This window comes from Dama dama, chromosome 10, assembly GCF_033118175.1.
Source record: "Dama dama isolate Ldn47 chromosome 10, ASM3311817v1, whole genome shotgun sequence".
Lineage (NCBI taxonomy): Eukaryota > Metazoa > Chordata > Mammalia > Artiodactyla > Cervidae > Dama > Dama dama.
The window spans coordinates 20,210,161-20,238,081 of record NC_083690.1 but is presented as its reverse complement, the minus strand read 5'-3'; the positions used below and the strand labels follow the sequence as shown (position 1 = coordinate 20,238,081).

The following is a 27,921-nucleotide window of genomic DNA, read 5'->3' as shown; positions in this document are numbered from 1 at the left end:
CAACATCATTGGTTGACAAAATTAAATTAAAACCACAATGAGTTTACCACTATTTCCAGAAGGATTGAAAGTTTAAAAGGCTAATACCACCAGTTATTGGCATACTTATGGAACAAGAGGAACTCTCTTCAACTATTGATAACAGAATGAATTGGCACAAACTTTAGAAAAAAATTTCACTTTATTTAACAAGGTTGAAAATATGTATACTTTATACTCTACCAATCTTAATCTTAGGTATATATCCAACAGAAAAATGTGTACATCTTCACCAAAATACATCCTTCAATAAAAAATAAATAAATTTAAAATTAAAAAAGGATAAAAGGGAATATTTCACTATTTCACTATTGCTAATATATTAGCATATATCTGTTTTTTTTTCCTCTGATACACATGCTTTTTGCAAAAATGGGATGATTCCTGCATCGTTTCAGGATATGCTTTTTTTCATTTAACATTATATTGGGGGCCTCTCAACTGTTATTGAATAAACCTATAGCTTCATTAAAAAAAAAAATTCACATTGGCTTACTATAATCGGCCAATACTTGAACAACTAAATATTCATCAGCAATAGTGACAAATTGTGGTATAGTCATAAAAGAAATGAAATGAAACAACAATGAAAATGGCCAAATTGCATCTATATAGAAAATATCAATAGCTCCCACTGAAACAAAGGAATTGGTATTGTATGATTCTATTTAAATAAAGTTTTTAAACCAGGCAACACTCATATATGATTTTAGAATTTAAATAGTAACTATTTTTAGAGAAGAGAGATGTAGTTATTTAGATGGGATGCCAAGGAGTGCCCAGATTACAGGCAATATTCTATTTCTTGGCTGGAACAGTAGTTATGTATTAATGTTTCAAACATCTGTACACATTGGTATGTATTTATTTTAATTCAAGTTTTTTAATGAAAAATTAAATAACAAATAATTTAAACTACACGATCAACATTTGTGTAATAGGTCCTGGAGACACAGAGAGAAAATTAGTAAGCTGAAGTTTAAAGTTGAAAATAGATTTCAAGGAGATTATTCACTAAGTAGGAAAAAAAGAGAAAAATATGTGGTAGTCAGAGACATGACTAGATGATGAAAAATTAACAAGAGCTTGAAAGAGAAAATGACATTTCCAAAAATGGAGAGAAAGGAACAGAACGTATGCTGGCTGATATGTGTTACACACAGGGAACAAAGGGAATGGAAAGATAGCTAAGTGTTGATAGCTACATAATATTTCCTATGTACTAACAATTAAGATCTCTTTAATTATCACACAACTCTATGTGGTAAGAGTATTTTTACCTCCATTTTGCAAATGAGGCCCAGAGAAGTTAAGAAAGTTACCCCAAAGTTATGGGGGTAGGAAATGGCAGTACTCAGGTGCTACACATACTATACTATACTGATAAGACTTAGGTTTCAAGCCTGGGTGATTTAGAGGGTGATACATGGCAATCCACTCCAGTATACTTGCCTGGAGAATCCCATGGACAGAGCAGCATGGTGGGCTACAGTACAGGGTCACAAATCAAAGGATAGATGGATAAATTAATGACTTTCTCTCTGACCTTAGAGCCACTGCTCTTTATAATATGATCTTGATTTGACCTGATATTAAAAAGATTCTCAAATCTTGGAACTGAAGTATATATTAGGGTCATATAATTTATAAGCTTATATGATTATTTCTTTTTTGTTCATTTTATTCCAAAGAAGATTCAAGATATTTAATATATGACTTCTTTTCACAGCATTTTTATCAAATAGTCAATAAAATTACAAGCCAGATCAAGAATTTAGATTAAAGAAAAACACCAGCAAATTGACAAATAACATAGTATATAAATTCTATGCCCAATCTATATTTGTATATTGCTATTGTGTTATAATCATTCACTAGTAACAAATGTATAGACATAGTCCAATTCTGTGCATAAGTCTGTTCCACAAGCCCAAAATGAAACAAAGAAAGTGAATTTACCTTCAATCTGGTTTCCTTTTCCATAACAATGGTCCTGATAAGAGTAAATTCAGTTAGAGAAAATATAAGTAAAACTTCTAAAGGGAAGAGAGATATAAAAGAGAGAAAAAAATCATCTTTATAATAAGCAGGGTATGGAAATCTGGTAACAAAAATGGTGACATTTTCAAATAGCATTTCCGCAGCTCTGCCATTATGGTACACAATGATGGCCTTATCCAAGGCATGCTGCACAAGAAGGAATCCGTCTTTGTAGTACGCTAAGTGAAAAAACAAAGATTGCCAAGTTCAGTATATTAGGAAACAGCAAAGCAAACACAGAAGGCAATTGAGGTAATTCTAACTTTTAAACTCATAAAACAAAGGAAATTCACAAAACTTTTAATAGTTTGGAATATAAAGAGATAATAAATAGCATGGAATTGCATTACCACCTTCCCCAAACTAAAATCCTTGCATCCAAATGTTATAGTTGGTTTATGAAATATTATCAGTCAAAAGAAATGAGAATTCAAGGAAATACCAGATATACTTTTCTATACCAGACACATGCATAGAAATGAAACTTAAAACAAGATATGACATAACTCCATTTACAATAGCATTGAAAAGAATAAAATACATAGGAAGAAACTTAACCAAAGAGGTAAATTACTTGTACACTGAAAACTACAAAGCATTCCTGAAATTAATAAAGAAGACACAAATAAATTAAAACACATGAACTGGAAGACAATATTCATACTAATCAAAAGTTATCTACAGATTCAATATAATCTCTATCAAAATCCCAAATGCATTTTTTGTAGAAATAGACAAAAATCCTAAAATCCATATGAAATTGCAAAAGATTCTGAGTAGCCAAAATAATCCTGAGCAAGAAAAACACTTGTTATTCTAAGCTGGAGGACTCACATGTCCTGATTTTAAAATATATTAGGAAGTTACAGTAATCAAAAGACTATGGTACTAGCATAAAGACAGACATAGAGACAAATGGAAAACAACAGATGATCCAGAAATAAACTCTCATATATGGTCAAATGATCTTTGCTAAGGGTATTGGGCAAAAAAATACAGTCTCTTCAAAAGAAACGGTGTTGGATAAACTGGAAGTCCACATGCAAAAGAATGAATTTGGATCCTTACCTTATGCCATAATCAAAAATAAAATGAAAATGGATTGAATATCTAAACACAAGGCCTGATATTGTAAAACTCTTAGAAGAAAACAATGGGTAAATCATTCATGATGCTGGATTTGGTGATGATTTCTCAGACATGACATCAAAAGCACATGGGACAAGCAAAAATAAACAAAGTAGACTACATCACACTTAAAAATGTTTCCACAGCAAAGGAAACAATCAACAGAATGAAAACACAACCAATGAAATAGGAGAAAATATTTATAAACCATAAAATTTATAAAGGGCTAATATTCAAAATATATAAAGAACTTGTAAAACTCAACAACAACTAAACAACCATATTAAAAAATATGAATGACCTGAACAGACATTTCTTCAAAAAAATATACAAGGGGACAAAAAGTAAATGAAAAAAATAATCAAATTCACTAGTCATCAGGGAAATGCATATCAAAACCACAAGATGCCACCTCACACCTGTCAGGATGGCCACTACCAAAACAGAGAAACTAACAAATTTTGGTGAAGATGTAAGGAAATTGAAATCCTTGTGAACTACTGGTGGAAATATAAAATGGTGCACTTGCAATGAAAAACAGGATGGAGGTTTCTCATAATATTACAAATAATTGCCATAAAATCCAATAATTACATTTTTTGGAATATATAAAGAGTTGAAAATAGCATCTCAATGAAATATCTGCACACACATATTCATTGCAGCATTATTCACAATAGCCAAGAGATGAAAGCAACCTAAATGTTCTTTGATAGATGAACAGATAAACCAACTGTGGTGTGTGTGTGTGTGTGTGTGTGTGTGTATACACCAATGCTAAAGAGGCTGAAGTTGAATGGTTCTATGATGACCTACAAGACCTTCCAGAACTGACACCAAAAAAAGATGTCCTTTTCATCGTAGGAGACTGGAATGCAAAAGTAGGAAGTCAAGAGATACCTGGAGTAACAGGCAAATTTGGCCTTGGAGTACAAAATGAAGCAGGGCAAAGGCTAACAGAGTTTTGCCAAGAGAATGTACTGATAATAGCAAAAATCCTCTTCCAACAACACAAGAGACAACCCTACACATGGAGATTACCAGATGGTCAACACCTCAATCAGATTAATTATATTCTTTGCAGCCACAGATGGAGAAGTTCTATAGAGTCAGCAAAAGCAAGACCGGGAGCGGACTGTGGCTCAGATCATGAAATTCTTATTGCAAAATTCAGATGTAAATTGAATAACATAGGGAAAACCACTAGACCATTAGGGTATGACCTAAATCAAATCCCTTACGATTATACAGTGGAAGTGACAAATAGATTCAAGGGATTAGATCTGATAGACAGAGAGCCTAAAGAACTATGGATGGATATTGTACAGGAGGTGGTGGCATAATACCATTCCCAGGAAAAAGAAATGCAAAAAGGCAAAATGGTTGTCTGAGGAGGCCTTAAAAATAGCTGAGAAAAAAAGAGAAGTGAAAGGCAAAGGAGAAAAGGAAAGACAATCCCATCTGAATGCAAAGTTCCAAAGAATAGCAAGGAGAGATAAGAAAACCTTCCTGAGTGATCAGTGCAAAGAAACAGAGGAAAACAATAGAAAGGGAAAGACTAGAGATCTCTTCAAGAAAATTAGAGACACCAAGGAAACATTTCATGCAAAGATGGGCACAATAAAAGACAGAAAATGTATAGACATAAAAGAAGCAGAAGATATTAAGAAAAGGTGGCAAGAATACACAGAAGAAAACTATACAAAAAAGATCTTGACCCATATAAGCACAATGGTGTGATCACTTACCTAACATCAGACATCCTGGTTTGTGAAGTCAAGTGGGCCTTAGGAAGCATCACTACAAACAAAGCTAGTGCAGGTGACGGAATTCCAGTTGAGCTATTTCAAATTCTAAAAGATAATGCTGTGAAAGTGCTGCACTCAATATGCCAGGAAATTTGGAAAACTCAGCAGGGGCCACAGGACTGGAAAAGGTCAATTTTCATTCCAATTCCAAAGAAAGGAAATGCAAAAGAATGTTCAAACTACCGCACAATTGCACCCATCTCACACGCCAACAAAGTAATGCTTAAAATTCTCCAAGTCAGGCTTCAACAGTAGGTGAACTATGAACTTCCAAAAGTTCAAGCTGGATTTAGAAAAGACAGAGGAACCAGAGATCAAATTGCCAACATCTGTTGGATCATCGAAAAAGCAAGAGAGTTCCAGAAAAAATATCTAATTCTGCTTTATTGACTATGCCAAAGCCTTTGACTGTGTGGATCACAACAAACTGTGGAAAATTCTTCAAGAGATGGGAATACCAGACCACTTGACCTGCCTCCAGAGGAATCTGTATTCAGTCAAGAAGCATTAGTTAGAACAGAACATAAAACAATAAACTGGTTCCAAATTGGAAAAGGAGTATGTCAAGGCTGTATATTGTCACCAGACTTTTTTAGCTTCTATACAGAGTGAATCATGCAAAATGCCAGGCTGGATGAAGCAAAGCTGGAATCAAGATTGCCAGGAGAAATATTAATAATCTCAGATATGCAGATGATACCACCCTTATGGCAGAAAGCAAAGAGGAACTAAAGAGCCTCTTGATGAAAGTGAAAGAGGAGAATGAAAAAGCTGGCTTAAAACCCAGTATTCAAAAGACTAAGATCATGGCATCCGATCCCATCACTTCATGGCAAATAGGTGGGGAAACAATGGAAACAATGACAGACATTATTTTATTTTCTCGGGCTCCAAATTCACTGCAGATGGCAACAACAGCCATGAAATTAAAAGATGCTTGCTCCTTGGAAGAAAAGCTGTGACCGAACTAGACAGCATATTAAAAAGCAGAGACGTTACTTTGCCAACAAAGGTCCAGCTAGTCAAAGCTATGGTTTTTCCAGTAGTCATGTATGGATGTCAGAGTTGGGCTATAAAGAAAGCTGAGTGCCGAAGAACTGATGCTATTGAACTGTGGTGTTGGAGAAGACTCTTGAGAGTTCCTTGGACTGCAAGGAGATCAAGCCAGTCAATCCTAAAGGAAATCAGTCCTGAATATTCGTTGGAAGGACTGATGCTGAAGCTGAAGCCCCAATATTTTGGCCACTTGATGGGAAGAACTGATTCATTTGAAAGACCCTGATGTTGGGAAAGATGGAAGGCAGGAGGAGAAGGAGATGATGGAGGATGAGATGGTTGAATGACATCACTGACTTTCTGGACATGAGTTTGAGCAAGCTTCAGGAGTTGGTGATGGACAGGGAAGTCTGGCATACTGCAGCCCATGGGGTCACAAAGAGTCAGACACGACTGAGCAACTGAACTGAAATGACCTATAATGCAATATTATTCAGCCTTGAAAAAGAAGAAAATTCTGGTATATGCTACAAGATGGATAAATCTTGAGGACATTATGCACAAAAAGACAATTAATGTGTGATGCCACTTAAATGAAGTATCTAGAGTAGTCAAACTCATAGAAACATAAAATAGAATGGTGGTCTCCAAGGGCTGGAAGGAGGGGAAAATGAGTTGTTGTTGTTTAATAGGTGCAGGGTTTTAGTTTTGCAAGATTACATAGTTCTGGAGATCTGCTACACAATAATATACCTTTGTTGTGCACTTAAGAAAATGGATCTCATGTTTAAGTATTCTTATTACAATTTTTGTAAATATCACTTTCAAATTTCACTGAACTAATTCTGATCATCTACCACTTAGCTGATTTAACTGGTCCAGGTCCTAATAATTAATACCATAGATTTTTACTGTTGATGGGGATTTAATAGGTCAGTTACTCCAAATACTCATTTTGCACCTAAAGAAACTTGGTCCAGAGTATTTAAGATCATAAAGGTACTGACTAACAGAGTCTGAGAAAGAAATATCAAATCACTTGACTCCCAGTCACTATACTATAATGTCATTTACAAGGAAAGTATCTCTTCATACCAGTTTTTAATATTAACTTGCTATGCAGTATCATTCAATAGGTGAAATCTGTCTAATTTTTATTTCTTTATAGTAGGTTTTTTAAGGAAGGCCTCCCTTGAGGAATAGCATATATTTAAATGTTTTTATGGGACCAAAGCTTCTTTTTGGTTTTAAACTACTATTTTTCCACTAAGATCATGCACTTTTCAATTAACTTACTCTCACAACTATACTTAGGATGCAGCACACTAATTTTAAAAGAGGCCACTTTTGATTAGAGAAATACACAATGTTTTTGATAAAAATGACCAGACACTACACAATCCCACCACTCTAACTTTATTTTCAGACAGCCATTCTAATTTTTATACAGACCATTATACATTTTCATAATTCTATCCATATGGCTCTGTGTTTATCAGTTTTGATAATGATTAGTTTTCATCACTACACAGTAGTCTGTCAAACAGATATATCATCATGTTCTTGATAATAGTAAACTACACATAGCTTTTGTCTTCTGCTGAATAATTTAGTAAAGACAAATTCTCAGGATTGTTAGTTAATTCAAGTCCTCTATTGTTTGTTTGTTTGTTTTTTGGGAGGTGGGGGCTTCCCTGGTGGCTCAGATGGTAAAGCATCTGCCTGCAGTGCAGGAGACCCGGGTTCCATCCCTGGGTCGGGAAGATCCCCTGGAGAAAGAAATGGCAACCCACTCCAGTACTCTTGCCTGGAAAATTCCAGGGACTGAGGAGCCTGGTAGGCTACAGTCCATGGGGTCACAAAGAGTCAGACACTACTGAGTGACTTCACTTTCACTTTCTATTGTTTTTTATCCCTAAAGTTAACCTATGTAATTTAAAAACAATTTAAAACTACCATTGCATAATGAAACATCATTCATCAAAATAACTGCCCCAAAATAATACAGAAACCATAAGCAGGCAAATAGTGTTAGTAAATGAAAACATGTCTATGTCAGCAGAGCCAACATTTACCAAAAAAGACTAAATAAATGCATGGATATACATTGCTAAAAGTTCAGGAAATTATCAAAGGTGATAAAAAGATACTTTTCAAGTGTATCAGTTCAGTTCAGTTGCTCAGTCATGTCTGACTCTTTGCGACCCCATGGACTGCAGCACGCCAGGCCTTCCTGTCCATCCCCAGCTCCCGGAGTTCACTCAAACTCATGTCCATTGAGTTGGTTATGCCATCCAACCATCTCATCCTCTGTCCTCCCCTTCTCTTCCCGCCTTCAATCTTTCCCAGCATCAGGGTCGTTTAAAATGAGTCAGTTCTTCCCATCAGGTGGCCAAAGTATTGGAGCTTAAGCTTCAGCATCAGTCTTTCCAATGAATATTCAGGACTAATCTCCTTTAGGATGGACTGGTTGGATCTCCTTGCAGTCCAAGGGACTCTCAAGAGTCTTCTCCAACATTACAGTTCAAAAGCATCAATTCTTTGACACTCAGCTTTCTTTATAGTCCAACTCTCACATCCATACATGACTACTGGAAAAACCATAGCTTTGACTAGATGGACCTTTGTTGGCAAAGTAATGTCTCTGCTTTTTAATATGCTGTCTAGGTTTGTCATAACTTTCCTTCCAAGGAGTAAGCGTCTTTTAATTTCATGACTGCAATCACCATCTGCAGTGATTTTTGGAGGCCAAGAAAATAAAGTCTGTCACTGTTTTTCACTGTTTCCCCATCTATTTGCCATGAAATGATGGGACTAGATGCCATGGTCTTAGTTTTCTGAATGTTGAGCTTTAAGCCAACTTTTTCACTCTCCTCTTTCACTTTCGTCAAGAGGCTTTTTAGTTCTTCTTCACTTTCTGCCATAAGAGCAGTGTCATCTGTGTATCTGAGGTTATTGATATTTCTCCCAGCAATCTTGATTCCAGCTTGTGCTTCTTCCAGCCCAGTGTTTCCAATGATGTACTCTGCATATAAGTTAAATGAGCACAGTGACAATATACAGCCTTGATGTACTCCTTTCCCTATTTGGAACCAGTCTGTTGTTCCATGTCCAGTTCTAGCTGTTGCTTCCTGACCTGCATACAGGTTTCTCAAGAGGCAGGTAAGGTGGTCTGGTATTCTTATCTCTTGAAGAATTTTCCAGAGTTTGTTGTGATCCACACAGTCGAAGGCTTTGGCATAGTCAATAAAGTAAAAGTAGATGTTTTCCTGGAACTCTCTTGCTTTTTCAATGATCCAACGGATGTTGGCAATTTGACTTCTGGTTCCTCTACCTTTTCTAAATTCAGCTTGAATTTCTGCAAGTTCACAGTTCACATACTGTTGAAGGCTGGCTTGGAGAATTTTAAGCATTATTTTACTAGCGTGTGACATGAGTGCAATTGTGCGGGAGTTTGAGCATTCTTTAGCATTGCCTTTGTTTGGGATCGGAATGAAAACTGACCTTTTCCAGTCCTATGGCCACTGTTGAGTTTTCCAAACATAAGGTTTTTTATATGTTTGTTTCATCATAAAAACTAAATTTTAAAAACTTACTGTCACAATTCACAAAGAAACACATTTCTCACATGTTGAAAAAAAAATGTTAAATGACTGCCAGATTGCACAACCAAAATAATAATTAAATGTGCTTAAGGATATGCTCACCAGGATTTCCCCCTTGTGGGGAGACCGGGTTCCTGGGTCCTGAAGAGGGAGGTATTGGAAAGAGAAGTTCTGTAAACCATGGAGTGTTTTTTTCAGAACGGAAACGCAGACGATATTTTACCTAGAATGAACAATAACAGAAAACAAATATTTTCAGTCAATAAACATCAAAAGGCAAATACTAGCCATGGAAGGTACATAAAATACAAAGTTAAAAGTTGTGTTTTGAGGACAAGTGAGCAACTCGGAATTCTAAATGAGGAGGAATGACAGTATCACTGTCAACAGGGAACAGGTAGCAGGACTCACATCTTATAACCACAGTCATAATTTAAAATTGACTAAATTTATATGTTTCCTCTTTTATCTCCATGGCATTTTGCCTTTGAGTTTCAAAGACACAGTAGTGGTACCTTCTTTGATCATTATGAATGAATTTTCCTCACGGAGAACTGACCTGGTGGGAGAAAGAAATGGCAACCCACTTCAGTATTCTTGCCTGGGAAAGCCCACAGACAGAGAAGTCTGGCAGACTACAGTCCATGGGGTCACAAAGTGTTGGATATGACTCAGTGATTAAACAACAGCTTCTCTGGTGTCTTCCCTGGTAGCTCAGTGGTAAAGAATCCACCTGCTAATGTAGGAGATGCGGGTATGTTCCCTGGGTTGGAAGATCCCCTGGAGAAGGAAATTTCAACTCACTCCAGTATTCTTGCCTGGGAAATCCCATAGACAGGGGAGCCTGGTGGGCTATAGTCCATGGGGTCTTAAAAAGTCGGTCACCACTTAGCAACTAAACAATAGTAACTACTGGTGAAAATTCAGAAAGTTCTATTATTTCATTTCCCATAATGTTAGCCAAATATGGTAGGGCAAAAAAAATACCATACTCTTCAAAAAAATGAATGACACATAAGGAAAAACCCAAATGAAGAAGAGGAGGGATGATAACATTTAAATGTTGAATGTTGCCTATTTTAAGTATTAAATGAAAAAATAATGATTCACTATGTCCGAAGAGCTAAGTAAACTAAAAGGGTAAATTATGGTAGAATCTGAATAGCTTAATAAGACAAAAGATTACCGTCACCAATGATCAAGGAAGCAGAACAGAGAAAGTGAGAAGGAACAGGCACATGCACTATGTCTAAGTAAAAATTTACATAATTCAGTCATTTATAAACAAAGTTTTAAGTAACTACAGCATGCTTAAATATCTTAATACACAATCCTTGATCTCAGAGAACTCAGAAGGTATTAAGGGAGCACAGAGGAGGGACGAGGACACTTTGCACTTACAAGAGTTTTCTAGAATGAATGACAACTATCCAAAGAAAATGAGGGACCTCTAGAGAACACATTCCCTCCCAAAAAGAGGATAATGTGACCAAAGGCAGAGGAGCAAGAGACAACATAGTACATGCAAAGAACAGCTACCGGTTCAATATTGCTATAGCATAAAGTTCAAAGAAAGAAGAGACAAAAATGGGGCTGGCAATCAAAAACTGGGCCAAAGATCTAAACAGACATTTCTCCAAAGAAGACATACAGATGGCTAACAAACACATGAAAAGATGCTCAACATCACTCATTATTAGAGAAATGCAAATCAAAACCACAATGAGGTACCATTACACGCCAGTCAGGATGGCTGCTACCCAAAAGTCTACAAGCAATAAATGCTGGAGAGGGTGTGGAGAAAAGGGAACCCTCTTACACTGTTGGTGGGAATGCAAACTAATACAGCCGCTATGGAGAACAGTGTGGAGATTCCTTAAAAAACTGGAAATAGAACTGCCATATGACCCAGCAATCCCACTGCTGGGCATACACACCGAGGAAACCAGATCTGAAAGAGCGTGCACCCCAATGTTTATCGCAGCACTGTTTATAATAGCCAGGACATGGAAACGACCTAGATGCCCATCAGCAGATGAATGGATAAGGAAGCTGTGGTACATATACACAATGGAATGTTACTCAGCCATTAAAAAGAATACATTTGAATCAGTTCTAATGAGATGGATAAAACTGGAGCCCATTATACAGAGTGAAGTAAGCCAGAAAGATAAAGACCAATACAGTATACTAACGCATATATATGGAATTTAGAAAGATGGTAACAATAACCCTATATGCAAGACAGAAAAAGAGACACAGATGTATAGAAGAGACTTTTGGACTCTGTGGGAGAAGGCGAGGGTGGGATGATCTGAGAGAACAGCATCAAAACGTGTATATTATCAAGTGTGAAACAGATCGCCAGGCCAGGTTGGATGCATGAGACAAGTGCTCGGGGCTGGTGCACTGGGATGACCCAGAGGGATGGGATGGGGAGGGAGGTGGGAGGGGGTTCAGGATGGGGAACACATGTAAATCCATGGCTGATTCATGGCAATGTACGGCAAAAACCACTACAATATTGTAAAGTAATTAGCCTTCAACTAATAAAAATAAATGAAAAAAAATTAACAACAAATACATTTGAAATAAAACGGTTGAGGGGGGCTGGAAGGGTATTCAGAAAGAGGTCACTGATGGCCTTGTATCCTGTGCAAAGAAACTTCTCTAGTCAGTGGAGTACCCCTGATGTCTTTAACATAGCAGAGCAACCTGATTTTTTCTGTGTCCTTAATGAATTGTTGTGGTATCCATGTGGATAGATTAAGTCTTGCCTGGGAAATTCAGCTAACATATAAAGTTCAGCTACATAAGAGCCACAGGTTGAGGACAGAAGGAGAGTATAGTAGGTCTACATTACCCGTGAAGTCAGAAATCAGAGATAAGAAATTTTGTTTGGTAAAGTGTAGAAAAAGAGAACAGGTATCTGGGAAAATAACCTGGGGGAAAAATTGTCAGGAGACACAGAGAATCAACAACAAAAATGAGGCTTGCAACTGTACCAAAGTTACTTGATATTTGGGCCACATATACCAATGAAGTTATATAAGCACAAGCATTTTTTTTTTTTAATGAGGCAGTAATTAGCATAAAGTACACATATTCTTTTAATCTGTGAAAAGAATTCTTTACATATATGAAAAGAATAAAGTGAGTTTCTTCCCTTCTCCTGGCAAATACTTGCCTCTTAAATGCTGGATCTGGCTCTATGCATAGATACTATAGTTTGGTCATTTGCCTCAACCCTACGTAGAACGTCTCTCTCTGGTAAAGAGACACACCAAGTTACCAGGTTCAAAACACTCCACCTTGAGCAATGTTATGAGAGTCTTCTTCAGTGGCTGCAGGTGTCTTAATTCTGATGCAACCTGGCTAAAGCCTAAGAGCTGTTACTAGAGACTTAGAAGAGAAATTAAGTAATTTGTTCAAAAGAAAGAAGTCTTTCCTGTTGGAATCTCTGCCAGTGTATGCATGCATGCTAAGTAGCTTCAGTTGTGTCTGGTTCTTTGTGGCCCAATGAACTGTAGTCCACCAGACTCCTCTGTCCATGGAATTCTCCAGGTAAGAATACTGGAATGGGTTGCCATGTCCTCCTGGAGGGGATCTTCCCCACCCAGGGATCGAACCTGCAACTCCTGTGACTATTGCATTGCAGGCAGTCTCTTCACTGCTGAGCCAGTGGAAAGCCCTTGGTAGTGTATATGTATCTGCCTTTATTTTAAAAATCAAACTTAAAATATTTAAAGGACATGCAAGTTAGCTATTAGTGGCATTACGGAAGCTTCCATGGCCACCAGAGAGAGAATCAAGAATTCTCAAAGTTAAAGCAATTACCTCTTTGGATATGTAGCAACAATATATTAAAGCATGACACCAAGTGCAAAAAAAAGAGGTATTTAGCAGGCAATTGTCCTAACAAGAGGGCAGAGAAACTCCTTATAAAGCTCACAATCCCAGTAATTAAAGCTGCCACAGCCAAAAAAGTTCCAGACATGAGTTGGGCTGCTTTTGCGTTTATTTAATGTTCACATAGTAACAGCTTTATTATAAACTTGACTTCACATGCAAAGTCAGAATGGGAATTACACTTAAAATCAACACACTAAAAAGTTTAAATATCATATATAGGTATGTACTATCTGAAATTACAGAGATATATAAACAGGTAACAGATATTGCTGCCCATCTTTTTTATGTATCTATATTATTATTTTCTTCACCACAATTTGCAGGACTAGAAACATCTACCTCGCCAGGTAGATTGGCAAAATAAATATCCTTACTAAAGTTCCTATTACTTCATTTTTCTGAATACAAGACCTTAAGAGTGGGTGAGAGTCGCTCAGTCGTGTCCGACTCTTCGAGACCCCATGGACTATACAGTCCATGGAATTCTCCAGGCCAGAATACTGGAGTGGGTTGCCATGACCTCCTCCAGGGGATCTTCCCAACCCAGGGATAGAACCCAGGTCTCCCGCATTGCAGGCAGATTCTTTACCAGCTGAGCCACCAGGGAAAACCAAGAATAGTGGAGTGGGTAGCCTATCCCTTCTCCAGTGGATCTTCCAGAGGCAGGGATCAAACAAACAGGGGTCTCCTGCATTGCAGGCAGATTCTTTACCAATTGAGGTACCGAGAAGCCACAAGACCTTAAGGTACAGTTTTATTCTCATCAGCATAATGTAATGACTAAAAGCATAGGTATTAAAATAAGTTGGAACTATTAATAGATTCAAATTCCTGCTCTTCTATACAGCAGTTATTATCTTGAGCAAGTTATAACTTTTGCCATTTATAAAATCATGATGTTACCTTCATTTCATTAAACCCTCGAAGCTTTGAAATATAAAGTCTTTAGATAAAACTTTCCCACCTTAAGTGGCAATCTGTCATTACTGTTTTTGAAGTCATGATCAAATACAATAGCAGCCAGCACAAGAACAGACTGATTTTCATATTTAATATACTTTTCAAAATCTTCTTCTGAAGGAAAGCCTCGAACTGTACAGAGAAAAACAAGCATCATACAAATGCAAAATGTCTGATTATTCCTATCCTCCTATCATTACCATAAATACCATAATCCTGTCATAGTATTATAAAATTTAGAACATTATTACTCAAATATTGCCATCACAGATGTCCTCATGAATATCTGGGGTACACAAAATTATTACATATTATAAACTGTATATGATATTTTGAATAATGTTTCATCATTACAATAACTGTATATTAACATAAACTGGGACAGGAGAATTTTCTATTGTGTTTTGAAATCTAGTGATTTAAAGAAAAAAGGTGAAGAGAAATGACACTTATTTCTGTGGAAGTATGATATTTCAGAAACTAACCTTAAGTTGTAGAATAAAACTACATTTTCAATTATATTTCTCATTCACAAATGAATCTGTATGAAATTTGGAAATACACTCTCACATAACCACTCATACACAATCACACACATACAAGTAACTTAACTGACTGAAGAATTTTCATAGGAATTAAAAACCACAATCACTGCTAACCAAAATGATCACATGGATCACAGCCTTGGGTACAATGAAGCTGTGAGCCAAGCTGTGCACGGCCATCCAAGACGGATGGGTCATGGTGGGGAGTTCTGACAAAACATGGTCCCCTGAAGAAGGGAATGGCAAACCACTCCAGTTTCATTGCCTTGAAAACCCCATGAACAGTATGAAAAGGCAAAAAGAAATGATACTGGAAGATGATCCCCACAAGTCGGTAGGTGCCCAATATGCTACTGAAGAAGACTGGAGAAATGACTCCAGAAAGAATGAAGAAGCTGGGCCACAGTGGAAATGACTCTCAGTTGTGGATGTGTCTAGTGATGAAAATAAGTCTGATGCTATAAACAACAATATTGCATAGGAACCTGGAATGTTAGGTCCATGAATCAAGGTAAATCAGATGATGTCAAGGAAGAGATGGCAAGAGTGAACATCGACATTTTAGGAAATCAGTGAAAAAAAAAATGGACAGTAATCGATTAATTTGATTCAGATAATCATTATTTCTAATTGTGGGTAAGAATCCCTTGGAAGAAAGGGAGTAGCTCTCACAGTCAAAAAAAGAAGGTGCAATCTCAGAAAGGACAGAATGATCTCGGTTAGTTTCCAAGACAAACTTTTCAACCTCACAGTAATCCAAGTCTATGTCCAACCAATAATGCCAAAGAAGCTGAAGTTAAACAGTTCTATTAAGACCAACAAGATGTTCTAGAACTAACAAGAAAAAAAGATGGCCTTTCCCTCACAGGGGACTAGAATACAAAGTAAGAAGTAAAGAGATACCTGGGGTAACAGACAAGTTTGGCCTTGGAGTACAAAATGAAGCAGGGCAAAGGCTAACAGAGTTTTCTGAGATAACACACTGGTCATCGCAAACGCTCTCTTCCAAAAACACAAGAGACGACTCTACACATAGACATCATGAGATGGTCAAAACTGAAATCATATTGATTATATTCTTTGCACGCAAATATGGAGAAGATTTATACAGTCATCAGAAACAAGACCTTGCAATGAATGTGGCTAAAATCATGGGCTCCTTACTGCAAAATTCAGGCTTAACTTGAGGAAAGTATGGAAAAACACTAGGCCATTCAGGTATGACCTAAATCAAATCCCTTATGATTATACAGTGGAAGTGACAAATACATTCAAGGGATTAGGTCTGGTAGATAGAGTGCTTGAAGAACTATGGAAGGAGGTTCATAACATTGTACATGAGGTGGTGATCAAAACCATCCCAAAGAAGAAGAAATTCAAGAAGGCAAAGTGGTTGTCTGAGGAGGCCTTAAAAATAGCTGAGAAAAGAAGAAAAATGAAAAGAGAGGAGGAAAAAATGCATAACTGAATGCAGCATTGCAGAGAATAGCAAGGAGAGATAAGATAGCCTTCTTAAGTGATCGGTGTAAAGAAATAAAGGAAAACAACAGAACGGGAAAGACGAAAGTTCTCTTCAAGAAAATTGGAGATACCAAAGGAATATTTCATGCAAAGATGGGCACAATAAAGGACATAAATGGCAAGGGCCTAAGAGAAGAAGAGATTGAGAAAAGTTGGCAAGAACACACAGAAGAACTATGTAAAAACAGGTCATAATGACCTGGAAAACCACAATGGTGTGCTCACTCACCAAGAGTCAGACACCCTGGAATGTGAAGTCAAGTGGGTCTTAGGAAGAATTACTATGAACAAAGCTAGTGGAGGTGATAGAATTACAGCTGAGCTATTTCAAATTCTAAAAGATGATGCAGGTAAGTTCTGCACTCAATATGCCAGCAAAGTTGGGAAACTCAGCAGTGGCCACAGGACTGAAAAAGGTCAGTTTTCATTCTAATTCCAAAGGCACTCCATGCCAAAGAATGTTCAAACTACCACACAATAATGCTCATGTTACATGCTCTCAAGGTAATGCTCAAAATCCTTCAAGCCAGGCTTCAACAGTATATGGGCAGAGAACTTCCAGATGTACAAGCTGGATTTAGAAAAGGAAGACAAATCAGAGATCAAATTGCCATTATTCATTGGATAATAGAAAAAGCAAAGGAATTCTAGAAGAACATGTACTTCTGCTTCACTGACTACACCAAAGCCTTTGACTGTGTGGGTCACAACAAACTGGAAAGTTCTTACAGGGGTGGGAATACTGGACCACCTTACCTGCCTCCTGTGAAACCTGTATGCAGGTCAAGAAGAAACAGTTAGAACCGAATATGGAACAATGGATTGGTTCAAGATTGAGAAAGCAGTAAATCCAGGCTATAGAATATCACTCTGCTTATATAACTTACACAGAGTACATCATGCAAAATGCCAGGCTCAGTGAAGCACAAGCTGGGATCAAGACTGCCAGGAGAAATATCAATAACCTCAGATACACAGATGACACCACCCTTATGGCAGAAAGTGAAGAGGAACTAAAGAGCTTCTTGATGAGGGTGAAAGAGGAGAGTGAAAAAGTTGGCTTAAAACTCAGCATTCAAAGACTAAGATCATGGCATCTGATCCCATCACTTCATGGCAAATAGATGGGGAAACAGTGGAAACAGTGGCAGACTTTATTTTGGGGGGCTCCAAAATCACTGCAGATGGTGACTGCTGCCATGAAATTAAAAGATGCTTGCTCCTTGGAAGAAAAGCTATGACAAACCTAGACAGCATATTAAAAAGCAGAGACATTACTTTGCAAACAAAGGTTCGTCTAGTCAAAGCTACAGTTTTTCCAGTAGTCATGTATGGATGTGAGAGTTGGACCATAATGAAAGCTAAGCACCGAAGAATTGATGCTTTTGAACTGTGGTGTTGGAAAAGATTCATGAGAGTCCCTTGGACTGCAAGGAGATCCAACCAGTCCATCCTAAAGGAAATCAACCGTGAATATTCATTGGAAGGATTGATGCTGAAGCTCCAATACTTTGGCCACCTGATGGGAAGAACTATCTCATTGGAAAAGACCCTGATGCTGGGAAAGATTGAAGGCGGGAGGAGAAGGGGATGACAGAGGACAAGTTGGTTGGATGGCATCACCAACTCCATGGACGTGAGTCTGAGCAAGCTCCAGGAGTTGGTGATAGAGAAGCCTGGTGTGCCACAGTTCAGGGGGTTGCAGAGTTGGACATGACTGACCAAATGAACTGACTGACATCATGCAAAATGCCAGGCTGGATGGATCACAGCTGGAACTAAGATCGCTGGGAGAAATACCAACAGCTTCAGATATGCAGATGATACCACTCTAATGGCTGAAAGCAAAGAGGAACTAAAGCTTCCTGAGGAAGGTGAAAGAGGGGAGTGAAAAAGCTGGCTTAAAACTCAACATTCAAAAAACTACCATCTTGGCATCCGGTTCCATCACTTCATGGCAAATAGGTGGGGAAAAAGATTAAGCAGTGATGGATTTATTTTGAGGGGCTCCAAAATCACTGTGGATGGTGACTGCAGCCATGAAATTAAAAGATGCTTGCTCCTTAGAAGGAAAGCTATGAAAAACCTATACAGCATATTAAAAAGAAGAGACATCACTTTGCTGACAAATGGCTATACACAGTCAAAGCTATGATTTTTCCAATAATCATGTAGGGATGTGAGAGTTGGAACATAAAGAAGACTGTGTGCTGAAGAATTGATGCTTTTGAACTGTGGTGCTGGAGAAGACTCTTGAGGGTCCTTAAGACTGAAAGGAGATGAAGCCCAGTCAATCCTAAAGGAGATCAACCCTGGATTTTCATTGGAATGACTGATGCTGAAGCTGAAGCTCCAATACTTTGGCCCCCTAATGTGAAGTGCTGATTCACTGGAAAAGACCCTGATACTGGAAAGACTGAGAGCAGGCAGAAAATGGGACAACAGAGGATGATATGGTTGGGTGGCATCACCACTTCAATGGATAGGAGTTTGAGAAAACTCGGGGAAATAGTGAAGGACAGGGAAACCTGGCATGCTGCAGTCCATGGGGTTGCAAAGAGTCAGTGGCAACTTAGAACTGAACAACATCAATGTAAAAAAGACATTAAAGTCTTTGATAGCCTCTATATCAAGAAACATAAATAGCATGCTAAGAAATAAGTTTTTAAAAATTTATACCCATATTCAAGGATTTAAAGAAAGCCACATTGTGAAAATGTAAAAATTGACATATAGAGCCAATGCAACTCTGATAAAATTCCAAACAGAATTTTTATGTAATGTTAGAAGCTGATTCTTAAACTTGTATAGAAATACAAGGGTGAAGAACAAGGTGAGAAGGCTTCCCCTACAGGTTATCAGAACATGATAAAATTATAGTGATTAAGATAGAATCAGACTGACATTGGATATACAAATAGACCAATAGAACTCATAAGTACATACATGAATATACAGAAAATTAATTTATGATAAAAGTGGAAATACAGAGTAGTAGGTAAAGAGTGGTCTTTTCCATTAAAAAGTAAGAAGTCAAATGAATATCCAAATGGGAATAAATGAAATCTCCTATCATTAAAAAAAAAAAAAGTTCCTTATATATTGTAGATACCTAAGCAAAACAAAAAAATCCCTGAAATACCCATGTCAAGGAGGGTAAGTTTTCCAAACAGAACACAAAAAACAATAAACTCAAAGGAAAAGATTGATATATCAGGCTTTTTAAAATTAAGAACTGCTATAAGGTGGCACCAGTGGTAAAGAACTGGCCTGCCAATGCAGGAGACATAAGAGATGTAGGTTTGATCTCTGGGTCAGAAAGATTCCCTGGAGGAGGGCATGGCAACTCAATTCAGTATTCCCAATCCAGTCCTAAATATTCATTGGAAGCACTGATGCTGAAGCTGACTCCAATACTTTGGCCACCTGATGCGAAGAACTGACTCATTGGAAAAGACCCTGATGCTGGGAAAGATTGAAGGCAGAAGGAGAAGGGGACGACAGAGGATGAGACCGTTGGATGGCATCACCAACTTGATGGACATGAGTTTGAACAAGCTCTGGGAGTTGGTGATAGACAGGAAAGGCTGGCATGCTGCAGTCCATAGGATTGCAAAGAGCTGGACAAGATTGGAGCAGCTGAACTAAACTGAACTGATTCTTTTCCATTATTGTATATCACAGTACACTGAGTATGTTTTCCTGAGCTATATGGCAGGTCCTTATTCATTATATATTCTGTATATACTAGTTTGCATCTGCTAATCCCCAATTCCCAACCCTTCCATCCTCCGCCCTCCTCCCCCTTGGCAATGACAAGTTTATTCTCTGTGAGTCTGGGTTTCAAAGATATATTTCTTTGTGTTGTGTTTTAGATTCCACATGTTATAGCATATGGTATTTGTCTTTCTCTCTCTAACTTACTTCTCTTAGTATGATAAGGTCTAAGTCCACCCATGTTGCTTCAAATGACATTATTTCATTCTTTTTTAAGACTGAGTAATTTTGCATTATATATGTATACATACAATGACATATGGATAGATCCCATGGAGAAGGAAATGACAAACCACCCCAGTATTCTTGCCTGGAGCATCCTGTGGACAGAGGAGTCTGGCAGGCTACAGTCTATGAGGTCACAAGAGTCGGAAATGACTGAGTGACTAAGCACACAGCAGCATATATTTATTGCTATTTTAAGCCTTGTTTTCTCATTGATTTTATATTTCTTCTTATATCTTTCTCTTTTGTTTTTCCTTTTATGCTTTGGTGATTTTCTTTTGTATTAGGCTTACATTTTCTTCTTTTTTGTTTTTATGAACCTATTGTATGCTTTTGATTTGTGGTTAAGGGTAACTTTTTCAAGTATATTAAACCTTTCCTACTTCTACTTTCTTTAGACTGGTAGTCACATAGGCGTAAAAATATTCTAGGGGGAAAAAAATCTACATTTTCTTACTCTCTTCCCCCACATTTTATGATTCTGATATCCTCTTTTACATCTTCATGTCCATCCTTTTGCTGTTCCTGTAGTTATTTTTGTTCATTATTGCTTCTATAGAAATGTTTTGATTTTTAAATCTACATACTGGCTTATTTCAGGGCTTCCCTGGTAGTTCAGGTGGTATAAAATTCGCCTGCAAAGCAGAGACCTGGGTTCAGTCCTTGGGTTGGGAAGACCTCCTGGAGAAGGAAATGGTAACTCACTCCAGTATTCTTGCCTGGAGAATTCCATGGACAGAGGAGCCTGGCAGGCTATATCCATGGGGTTACAAAGAATCAAACACAACTGAACAACTAACACTTTCACTATGTACTGGCTTATTTAAGTGATTTGCTTTCCAATTATGATTTCCTCTTTCCTATAGATTTTTATTTCTTTTTTATTTAGAGAAGACTAAATAAAAAATAAACCTTCCTTCTTTAGGTTTGGGAAGCTTTCAGCCATAATTTCTTCAAATATATTTTCAATCCTCTTTTTCTTTTTCTTCTGTGGTTCCTATTATGTGTAGATTGGCACACTATATACTATCCCATAAGTCTCTTGTAATATTTTCATTCTTTTCAAAATTTGACTTTTTGTCTGCTGTTCTGACTGGGTGATTTCCATTATTGTATCTTCCAGATCACTTATGCATTCTTCTGCATTATTTATTCTGCTATTCATTGCCTTTAGCTCAGCTTTCATCTTGGCGAATGAGTTGTCTAATTTTTCTTGTTTCCTTTTTATAGTTTCTATTTCCTTTTTACAGTAATCTGCATTTCTATCAATAATTTTTCTTAATTCCTTCAGAATTTTTATTTTCTCCTTTTTGAACTCAGTGTCTATTAGACTAGAGAGGTCTATTGTTTTAAAAGAGGTCTATTGTTCTTCCTTTCAGAGGAGTTCTCTTGATCTTTTAATTGGGAGTGGGTCCTCTGCCTCTTCATTTTACTTATACTTCTCCTGCTCAATGAGTTTAGGAGAAACAATTATGTCCTGTGGTCTTTTTTTTTTTTTTAGTTGGAGGCTAATTACTTCACAACATTTCAGTGGGTTTTGTCATACATTGATATGAATCAGCCATAGGGTTACACGTATTCCCCATCCTGATCCCCCCCCCCTCCCACCTCCCTCTCCACCCGATTCCTCTGGGTCTTCCCAGTGCACCAGGCCCGAGCATTTGTCTCATGCATCCCACCTGGGCTGGTGATCTGTTTCACCATAGATAGTATACATGCTGTTCTTTTGAAACATCCCACCCTCACCCTCATTTAGAAAGATGGTAACGATAACCCTATATGCAAAACAGAAAAAGAGACACAGAAATACAGAAGAGAATTTTGAACTCTGTGGGAGAAGGTGAGGGTGGGATGTCCTGTGGTCTTAGAGGGCTATTTTTATGTGGGAGTCTCTCGGCATAACCTGTGTGGATTTAACCATTTTTGGTGTGAGAATCATTTGGTGTAGCTCTGCCACCTCTTTCTTCAGTGTGTGCTGGCCAGTATCCTCCTGGTAGAAAGTGTGACTGACATTGTGGTGACTAGAGCCTACGCTGGATACTGATCAGGTTATCTTCTTTTTTTTTTTTTTTTCCCCATTTATTTTTATTAGTTGGAGGCTAATTACAATATTGTAGTGGTTTTTGTCATACATTGACATGAATCAGCCATGGATTTACATGTATTCCCCATCCCGATCCCCCCTTCCCACCTCCCTCTCCACCCGATTCCTCTGGGTCTTCCCAGTGCACCAGCCCCGAGCACTTGTCTCATGCATCCAGCCTGGGCTGGTGATCTGTTTCACTATAGATAATATACATGCTTCGATGCTGTTCTCTCGAAACATCCCACCCTCGCCTTCTCTCACAGAGTCCAAAAGTCTGTTTTGTACATCTGTGTCTCTTTTTCTGTTTTGCATATAGGGTTATCATTACCATCTTTCTAAATTCCATATATATGCGTTAGTATACTGTATTGGTCTTTATCTTTCTGGCTTACTTCACTCTGTATAATGGGCTCCAGTTTCATCCATCTCATTAGAACTGATTCAAATGAATTCTTTTTAACGGCTGAGTAATATTCCATGGTGTATATGTACCACAGCTTCCTTATCCATTCGTCTGCTGATGGGCATCTAGGTTGCTTCCATGTCCTGGCTATTATAAACAGTGCTGTGATGAACATTGGGGTGCACATGTCTCTTTCAGATCTGGTTTCCTTGATGTGTATGCCCAGAAGTGGGATTGCTGGGTCATATGGCAGTTCTAATTCCAGTTTTTTAAGAAATCTCCACACTGTCCTCCATAGCGGCTGTACTAGTTTGAATTCCCACCAACAGTGTAAGAGGGCTCCCTTTTCTCTTCTTTTACTCTGTGGTTGTCACTGCCCTGTCAAGGCTGGTTCTGTCCCCTAGTTGTTGGAGTAGAAGCCCCCAGATTCATTTCTGAGCTGTTTCTGCAGTATGAGGTATGCTGGATTAGGGCTCTCCCACTAGGATAGAACCACTGAGTATTCTGCCAGGGCCGTTCGCTGGATGAATACACTCTGTTGTGTCACCGGTCACCCACTGTGTGGGCTTACAAAGTAAACTGTTTCTGGCACTGCCCTTGGCCCCATCTCAACCTTGGGAATGCTGGCAATCGGCCCTGGTGTCCCTCACATGTTGTTTTCACAAGACCATCAATGCAGATACGCTGAAGGCAGGTTCTAAGACAGCAGTGGTCATGCACCTAGACCTGCTTGTGGGAGCTATGCAGCCAGCCCAGACTATCCTGACCCTGCCCCCATATGTATGTGCCCACAAATACACAGCTGCTAAGGCCAGACCCATCCTATCCGTAGGAGCACCCATTGTCCACTCAGATGTCCTACAGCTGCTGAGTTTACAAACTGGTGATGGACAGATATGTAAATCTGAGACTTGCACAGCTTTGGGGAGAGATTTCAGCCTTGCTTCCTAGGTCCCACTGTCCCTGCAGCTCAGCTGTGGTTTCAGCCTTGCCTCTGCAGTGGGTAAACCACTGAAGTCTGTTCCCAGAGCCTGCAGAGGAGGTGGCTGGGGTGTGGGAGCCCAGCGCCCATAAAGACTAGGGCCCAGCACATGGAGAAAGAAGCTGCAATGGCAACTCTACCCCTTCCTTCAAGCGCCACTTAACAATGGCTTGTTGACCAGGCTTCTATAGTAGGCCCAGACTTTTTCCTCAAACACCCCTGGTTGCTGCCTTACCACACTCCAGCCCCTTTTGGCTGTCTCTGTGCAGCCAATAGAAATCCTGTCCCTGAGTCTGTCCTCTAAACACCATGTTCAGCATGTCTGTACCATGGACATGTGTCTCAAGCTGAAGAGTTCAGGACAATGTCACAACCCATCTGTTCAGGTCTCTCTCTGCTCTGCCCACCTACCACAAGCTGGTTCTGGTGCTCTCCTCTGAGACTCTGATACTCCCTCTCTGCCCCAGCTAATCTCCCCACCAGTGAGGGGGCGTCCCTTGGTATGAGAATCTTTCCTGTTTTTCAGCCACCTATCAGGAACACAGGGCCTTCATTGCTGCATGTGGGCATTCTCTAGTTGTGGTGAGCAGGAGCTACTTTCTAGTTGTAATGTGTGGGCTTCTCTTGTTGCAGTGGCTCCTCTTATTGTGGAGCATGGGCTCAAGGGCACATGGACTTCAGTAGTTGCAGTGCATGAGCTCAGTAGTTGTGGCTTGCAGGCTCTAGGGTGTGAGGGCTGAGTAGTTCCGGCACATAGGCCTAGTTGCCCCACAGCATATGATATCTTCCCAAACCAGGGATCAAACCCATGTTGCCTGCATCAGCAGGCAAATTCTTAACCACTGGACTACCAGGGAAGTCCAGTAGGTGTATTTTTAATGTATCTGTGGCATGAGGTGAGCTCCATGTCCTTCTACTCCACCATCTTGATTGGAGCCCCTAGTAAGTTGTTTTTCTTAAGTTAAAATTCTTCAGAATAGCAGTAAAAACTGAATGTGGAAGTTTTCCAAATAAAGACTTCTACATCTATCTCCTTATAGTCATTAGGCTATTTTGCTAAGGAGTTAGTTCAACTGAAAACAAAAGAATGTATCAGAAATAATCAGGAGGAGGAAAGTTTCTCAGCTTCCTTTCCTTTAAGTTAGCAGTTTATAATGAGACATGTATTAAGCTATGCCACCATGTACCTTCAACTCATCAGATCTCTATTCCAGTCTTCAGCAACACTCTCTCATGATGGCCTCAATGTGACTGAATGACAATTTGTCTTAAACTTTTTCACTGACAGACCCATAATAGGAAAAGATAAGAAGTAGCAATCTGTTCTCTGTCCTCTACCTCCACAAACAGGGGTACTTGAAAGGTAAATTAAACCAGCCCATAATAAGCACTGAAGTTCTTTGGAGAGTCATGGTTTATATTTTAAAAATTGATGGGAATTTCACATTAAGTTACATAAATATAACACTTTAATTTTTAAAGATGGTCACTTAGATGACAAAGTATATAGCATCTACCCTTCCCCCCATCTCAAAACCTTTAAAATGAAAAAAAAAATGTATAATTTTAAAAACATATAACAGGATAAATCCATGAACACACATATGTAAAAGCATGAGACAAGACTGGATGTATTCTTATCAAATTTCTGACTGTGAGGGACAAAGAAGAGAAATTGGGTGCAGAGTAAGGAGAGTGTAAGGACATAAGAATTATATAAATTTTCTATAATTCTACACTGTTTTAATTCTCTCTCTAAACAATCCTATATCACACTTAAGTAATGTATTTTACAAAATGTAAAATCAGTGACCTCAAGTAAAGTTTATGCATCCAGGAAAAAACTACCAAATTCATTGTGAGGCTTTGTGTCCTTTTGACATACTCAGTAATTTACCCTAATTTAAGAAGTACCGTCAGAGACAAAGAAGATTTCGAATTATGTAACTTGTTATCTAATTCTAAATAGTACATTTTGTTTAGGTGTTTTTGATATTTTTTGACAAAGTTCATAACATTATATTTGAGATTAATGTACAAGTTATAAGGGTCACTGAAACATGACTTCTGTACAACAAATTATTAATTATTCTACAAAAATATTTTAAACATCACGATTTCTAACCTTTAAGGTTGGCATTTAAATCGTCTTTCACTTTCTCGGTAATACTTTTTGCCACATCACTTCCAGAAGGCACGTAAACCAATTCATATTCATTTTTCTTATCAGTAAGGTAAGTGGGAAGTTCATCCAAGGGAAGAGGCGGAAAAAAAGTACGTTTTTTAAATTCCCTTTTGGTTGCTTTGCGTAGAGCCAAAATCATTGCACAGAACAGCGTTGTCATGATAATTTCCACAATTAAAGAACCCATCTTCCGTTTCTACAAGAGAAACAAAATTATACTAATTAACTTTAGAGTACTACATGTGTGTATGTGTGTATTTACACTCATGTACATACATGTATACAATACATATATATATCATCCAACTTCATTCTACAAAATGAATGGTTCTCTGGATTGTCTTTTTCACCCTTTTCTCATTTCACTATTGATTTTATTGGTTTGCCCTATTGATGCTCTTCAGATTTAGAAATCTACCTTCAGTCATGGAACAAAAGGGGAAAAATACCCATAAACTGAAATGAAATGAAGGAATTATTAAATTTTTCTTTTCAAATTCATTAGCCTTTACAGCCATTTCTCAAGGATACCTCCACTTACCTTTAATATGAAATTTTTCCAGAGGAGGACGGCAAACTGGTTAAGCCACAAGGTATCCATTTTACCACAAAGAATGAAAGTCCAACACTAAAAAAGAAGAAATTTTTAAAATTTAGATTACCTGCCAAAATGTTAAGTTTAGTCAAGTAAAATGATTACTTCACTGTTCTACTCTTTTCATCAATCTTGAAAGATAATCTTTTGAAAAGCTTGCAATAAATACTTGTCTGTTCTTGTTTTATATTAATTCATTAAATTCACACCTAATGATCTTCTAATATGTGTGAAAATATTAGACAATAGAGATGCAAAGATCAGTAAGTTGCAACTCCATGTTCACAAAGAAAAATGTAAACTGTAAAAGCAAAATATTAGTTATTAAAAGGAGGGGAGAATGAACTGAAGGAGTAGCATTGCTATACATACACGATTACATACAAAATAGCTAGTGGGAAGCTGCTGTATAGAACAAGGAGCTCAGCTTGGTGCTCTGTAATGACATAGAGGGGTGGGATGGGAGGGTGGGTTTGGAGGGAGGTTCAAAAGGGAGGGGATACAGACTAAAAGTGAAGGGCTGAAAAAAAAATATTTCATGCAAACGGAGACCAAAAGAAAGCAGGAGTCACAATACCCATATCAGATAAAATAGACTTTAAAATAAAGACTGTGAAAAAAAATAAAATAAAATAAAGACTGTGAAAAGAGACAAAGAAGGACACTACATAATCAGCAAAGGAGCAATCCAAGAAGAAGATATAACAATTATAAATATATATTCACCCAACATAGGAGCACTGCAATATGTAAGTCAAATGCTAATAAGTATAAAAGGGGAAACTAACAATAACACAATAATTGTGGGAGACTTTAATACCCCACTCATACCTATGGATAGATCAACTAAACAGAAAATTAACAAGGAAACACAAACTTTAAATGACACAATAGACCAGCTAGACCTAATAGATATCTATAGGACATTTCACCCCAAAACAATCAATTTCACCTTTTTCTCAAGTGCACACAGAACCTTCTCCAGAATAGAGCACATCCTGGGCCATAAATCTAGCCTTGGTAAATTCAAAAAAATTGAAATCATTCCAGTCATCTTTTCTGACCACAATGCAGTAAGATTAGATCTCAATTACAGGGGAAAAAACTATTAAAA

The 27,921-nt window shown here is 38.0% G+C and overlaps 1 protein-coding gene across 1 annotated transcript in view; it reads right to left on the bottom strand.

The window, feature by feature from the left end:
* Nucleotides 1-26,290, bottom strand: part of LOC133063214 (phospholipid-transporting ATPase ABCA3-like) — a 255,333-nt gene extending 229,043 nt beyond the window's left edge. Inside the window, exons 1-3 of the mRNA XM_061152337.1 lie at nucleotides 26,153-26,290; nucleotides 9,719-9,839; nucleotides 1,999-2,258 (exon numbers count right to left, since the gene is read on the bottom strand). Of these exons, the coding sequence (XP_061008320.1) occupies nucleotides 1,999-2,258; nucleotides 9,719-9,839; nucleotides 26,153-26,167 (396 nt within the window). The 5' untranslated portion in view covers nucleotides 26,168-26,290. The remainder of the gene's footprint in view (nucleotides 1-1,998; nucleotides 2,259-9,718; nucleotides 9,840-26,152) is intronic.
* Between the last annotated feature and the right edge of the window lie 1,631 nt (nucleotides 26,291-27,921).